This window comes from Pinus tabuliformis, chromosome 9 (assembly GCF_031772625.1).
Source record: "Pinus tabuliformis cultivar Carrire ecotype Pingquan chromosome 9, CPIR1, whole genome shotgun sequence".
Classification (NCBI taxonomy): Eukaryota; Viridiplantae; Streptophyta; class Pinopsida; order Pinales; family Pinaceae; genus Pinus; species Pinus tabuliformis.
In genome coordinates, this window is record NC_142307.1 from 1,135,737,378 (window position 1) to 1,135,742,787 (window position 5,410).

At 32.4% G+C, this 5,410-nt stretch overlaps 1 protein-coding gene across 1 annotated transcript; it reads right to left on the reverse strand.

The window, feature by feature from the left end:
- Nucleotides 1–371: 371 nt before the first annotated feature.
- On the reverse strand, nt 372–1,907 carry LOC149152636 (beta-galactosidase 5-like). Its single transcript, XM_089443548.1, has 4 exons — nt 1,533–1,907; nt 1,349–1,444; nt 1,131–1,235; nt 372–428 (listed from the first exon to the last, which is right to left on the reverse strand). The coding sequence occupies exons 1-4, from the start codon at nt 1,710–1,712 to the stop codon at nt 372–374; spliced, it is 438 nt and encodes a 145-aa protein (XP_089299674.1). The 5' UTR covers nt 1,713–1,907.
- Between the last annotated feature and the right edge of the window lie 3,503 nt (nt 1,908–5,410).

Consider the following 5,410-nt stretch of genomic DNA (forward strand, 5'->3'; position numbering starts at 1 on the left):
TTTTTAGAAACACAAGTTTGAGTTGTGAACTATGCGCAATTCTAGTGCCCCTGAATCCATTTATGTATTAAAAAACCATTTTAAATAACACAAACTCAAGATATAACCGAAAATCATTTCACCAGATTCACAAAAACTCCAAAACTTAGAATAGTGAAACAAGACCTTTTTTTTCCCAATTTTTCATCTATATTTAAAAATCTTGACAAAATATTGACAAGTTGCTTTTTTTCTCCATATATTACTAAGCATACCCTGAAACCCTGAAAAGTTCGATGCTGATACATATGAAATTATCTAAATATAAAATAAGCATATTTGTACAGCATATATTACCGAGCCAAATACAAGCTAAAATCACCTTAAATGGTTCATTGTCTGTTCTCAGCTCGATTCCTGGTATGGCATGCAACCAAAGAGGGAAACCTCTGAAAGGTCACAACCATTCAAACATTTCAGTGAGGAATAATCTCCTTCCACAAATATGGAAGAAAAGATACAAAAACTCTAGTTAAGAGGATCAATAAAACATGACTTGCTTATTAAGTTAACCCCTAAACAAGAACATAGTTGTATTGAAGATGTAATGGAACTTTAAAGAAGTGAGTATTTACAGAGCATGTTTACATTGCAAAATTCTACAAAATCTCATTACATGAGTAGATAAAATTAAAACTAACACTAATGAATCAAACTTGACTGCCTTTTAAATACAAACTTACAACATGGAACGGTACGGTGATTGTGGGGCGTTCCTTATTCAAACTTAATATATTACATCTAAAATTGGATATATCTAAACACTCATAACAAAATACAAGATGCTACAGAAGTTTAAGGCATTGTATGGATCAGAAAATGCAGGTCCAGTTTTGTTTTTCTTTTTCTTCCTCTCCTTTCAGGGTGATGTGACTGCAAGACAAAATTTTCTTGTTTTATGGCGATTCCCAGTTGGTATATAGTTAAATTTTGAGGGTTTCTCTGCCATTCCAGTCCAGTCTTACCAGAACCATAACATATATATTCTCCATTTTAAATGTAATGATTTTTTCATTGGCAAAACAAAAACAAAATACTCGAATTCCTGACTGATTATATATATATATATATATATATATAGACAGGCTTACCCACTCTGCACAAGCATAAGGTCCTATTCTGAGGTGAGCATAAAGGCCGGCTTCTTGTACTGTCTTCAAAAATCTAACCAAGTCGAATCTTCCCTCAAAATTATACTGCAATAAAATCATAAGCCAAAGCCACTATAAATTCATCAACAATTCACAGTTCCATCTGAAAATACATTACAGACGTGAAAAACTTTATAAAGATTTAAAATGTTTATTACCTGGCGTTTCTCAGGCTCATGCCCATTCCAAAAGACATAAGTCTCAATAACATCGATTGCCCCATCCTTAGACTTGGCAATAAGATCTGGCCACATCTGTTGAATGCCACATAAACAAATTTCAGCATACATTTAACAATAACAGATATATAATAATGAAAACAAAACCCAATAAATTACAAACCTCTGGCGTGCTTCGTGGGTAATGTATGGATCCAGAGATTAAAACCCGGCGTTGTCCATTGATCAGCAAAGCTCTACCATCATAGCTAACCGTGGTAATGGCATCCACTTTCCAGTGAAATGTCCAAAATACCCAAACAAAAACTAAAAAGAAAATCGAAAAATATCTTATAGTCTCCATCTGAGTGCTCTGTTATTAAAACTTCTACAAAGCTCGCTGGTTAAGTCATTGCTGGTAACTGCTTCAGTATTTAAGCTTCTACAGACCTCCTTTTGTTTCTTGCTCTTGGAAAGGGAGAGATAACTGTCTCTTACAGCCCAGCTGCAAAAATGCAGAGGAAATAGGCAGGCGTGCTATCTATCTCTGATCAATTGAATGTGAATTCGATATAAAAAGGACATTGGTAATCACTTTTGTGTTGTATATGAATATATAGGACGCAGAGTCGCGTTTCTAGATACAAAAGGTGCGCATATCAACATCCAGCATAAAATTTTGTTGCCGATGTTTCAACGGTACGCGTGACTGCTCTGCGGTACAAGCCACGCTTATTATTATATTAGTGGCTATCCGACCGTCAATGGCTTCTGAATATGATTGATTCCACAGTAATGGAAACATGGCAGCAGGAGGAAGTCGTAAGATGCATTGAGTACAGCACAAGGCTGCGCTGGCTACGCGGCCCTCAGGCAGGAAGAAAAACACGAAACGAAGAAGAAAGACACGTTTAGTCACTGCGAAAACACGAAGAGTCTCATCGCCAGGAGGCCTGGTCTTTCATGGCCCATTGCCAGATCCTCTCTCTCTTTCAGCTGGTCGAAAAAATAATATTTTTTTTATAAAAAAACAGATTAAATCAACGGCAGAAAACACCCCAATCGTCTAACACACAGAATCAATGGCTCAGAATTGCACACGTCACATTTTAGGGATGTCTTTCTCAGAGGGAACGCCTTACAGCGTAAATATTTAATATTTTATAATAATAAATTTCAAATTAATTAATTGAATTAATATATAAAATTTAATTGAGTTAATTAAATTAAAATTTGATTATTATTTAGATTAATTAGTTTATAAATAGTTAAATATTTAATGTGTTAGATTAATATTAATTAATAAATAATTTATTAAATAAATACCTCCCTGACGCCGATCTCTCGATCATAGTCAAATGGCATTAAATCAAAGTATCATAATGAAACGTTATAGTTCATTTGTTTGAAAATTCGCTCATACAAATAAGCGAATGAGTGAAGTAAGGTGGTAGTAATTTATTATTAGTTTAAAATATTTAATATTTTATAATAATAAATTTTAAATTAATTAATTGAATTAATATATAAAATTTAATTAAGTTAATTAAATTAAAATTGGATTATTATTTAGATTAATTAGTTTATAAATAGTTAAGTATTTAATGTGTTAGATTAATATTAATTAATAATTAGTTTATTAAATAATTAGTTTAGTTTATAATTAACAATTGAATTAGAATTAATTATTAGATAATTAAAATTCTAATTTAAGATTAAATTTTTAATTAAAATTCTGTGTTTTTAGTCCTGCAATAGAAATTCCAGAATTGTGCCAAAATTAACTTATCTACTTTGGAAGCTCATAGATTGAGTTTTATTTGGCCAAATGAGGCCGAGGAAGGCTCATTGGAAAGATAAAATCAAAGAGAACTTGAGGTTTCACTAACAAATTTGGTCATTTATTGAGTCGAAAATCAGGCAAAAGATCAAGCTCCGAATTTAAAAAAACAAAATCAATTTTTTGAGTTTTATTTTGCATTTTCATTTGTCCAAGCCTCTTCTCAATGCATATCCATTTGTCAATAATATCCTTGACCAATTAAACCATTCCACGCATCAATAAAAAACTTACATTTTATTTTCAAATATTTATTTAATTGTATTTGATTGGATTTGTTTTAAATGCCATAAATGAGATTTTGATTTTGTTGTTGCATTTTAATTTATTTTGATTTCTTCTTGCAGGAAAACAATAGAAGAGATATGGAGAAAAAGATCTCAATTAATGAGAATGATCCAGCAATTAAATATTGGAATTTTGAGCAAATAAAATTGGATTGGGCAGATTTCTCTTCAACAAACTTTCTTCTCAAGAATTCATTTGCAAATATTATAAATATCAGATTGCATAATGTAATGAAGGGTTGCTCTCCTCTGCAGTTTTGGACTTCTAAAAGCACTTCTGTAATAAGAATTTAAAGTTGTAGGAGGGAGTAGAGAAAATCTCAGATCTGAGGATTATTGAAGATTTTTCTTTTGTATCTTGAATTATGTATGAGGGGCAGAGTTTGCATTATTGTGGCTCTAGTTTTGAAAGAAGAAATTCAAGCAATGTAAAGGACTGTTGGAGACCAAGGTCAAAGAAATGGATGCAATAAATTGATATTTCTAATACTACTCTTTCAAATATCAGTTTTATTTTTATGATAACAAGAATGTGTTATTTTATTCATGTTTATGCACTTTTGTCAATATGGGTAATTTGTCTCAATGTTGTTATTATGTATCTCTGATTTTATGGATTAAATTCTTATTTCTAAGTAACTATTTACTCATAAATTTGTCTTATAAAACTAATTTATTAAATAGGAATGTGTTGTGAACTATTTCTGCATATTATTGTTTAATTATTGGATTTATTGATTTGATAATCAATATCATTTTTGTGAATTACTTCCTGGAATGTTGTTGGTTTATTATTTCAGTTAAGAAGTCTCAATAGGATGTGTTTTAGTATCCATAATGTTAGTTAATTGAACTACTTCATTAACTTGACATTCATCATAAACAAGACATATTTAAATCCCAATACTTTAATTATCTTGCTCTTAGTTGGGTTAGATCGATATCTGCCTAATTAAGATAGGATTAATATTAGTTTTTTTTTGCTTGCATTATAGAATAAGTTTGCATTTAGAGTAAGTTCTACATTCTTTTTAAGTCCTCTTCTCAAAGAGGCAAAATTTTAGTTGTGGCTTGGTTGAACACAAATCAGCTTAATGGTCATTCTCTTGCTTGATCAGCAAGAAGAAGTGATCTGATATCTCTATCTATTGGTAGTAAAGATACATAATAAACCAATAGCAATAGGGAGAAGGTAATTGGACCTAGTTAAACCAGTCGGAGCCACAACACCAAATGGAAAAGGAGCTGCTTTAAGGTCCGACCGGGTGGTTATCCCCCATTGTTGTTGCAGTGATTTTCGAGGCATCAATAGGACATTACATGCAACATCAACAAGGCTACCAAACTCTCTTGGTTCAACATGTATGCATAATTTTCTAATCCGAACATCCCTAAAGACCAAGAAGACTTCAAGGAATACATCAATGTCAAGAGGTCTAGACTCCACAAAGTGGCAATGCATCCGCCTGTCTTCCCTTATGTAGAGACCATCGATTGGATTTATACAAAATATCGACACAAATCAATGGATGCTAGGGAATCATACAGGCAAGGCCTTCGCAGTTATCTCTTCTGCAGATGTCGCTACATAGTACAGGTTTCTAGAGAAACATGAAACATTTAACACCAAGTGGCTGTCATATTTCTCGATACAAACTGAAGAAATTTTTGAGGTCTTGATGGCAGGACCCTTTTAAGTTTTGGGTGAAAGGCGATCAAGTTTACAAAACAGGAGGCCTTATGAAAGTCTACCAACTCTTGGTTGCAATGATGAATTAGTTGTACAGGAGGCCTAACATTGATACCTTTCTCGGAACATGGGTCCCTATTAGGTATGTTGTCACCACTAGAGGCACCATTTTCAACTAGGCGAGCATCCTTGCTTTCGCATTAAAGACCAATTTACATACATCAAAAAATCCCGAGGTGAATCAA

Excerpts from the sequence above, each read along its gene's own strand:
- LOC149152636 (XM_089443548.1), bottom strand. The coding sequence starts at position 1,712 with ATGGAGACTATAAGATATTTTTCGATTTTCTTTTTAGTTTTTGTTTGG. Across the intron at positions 1,445-1,532 it reads ACCCACGAAGCACGCCAGAG|ATGTGGCCAGATCTTATTGC; the intron begins GTTTGTAATTTA and ends GGCATTCAACAG. Across the intron at positions 1,236-1,348 it reads ATGAGCCTGAGAAACGCCAG|TATAATTTTGAGGGAAGATT; the intron begins GTAATAAACATT and ends ATTTTATTGCAG.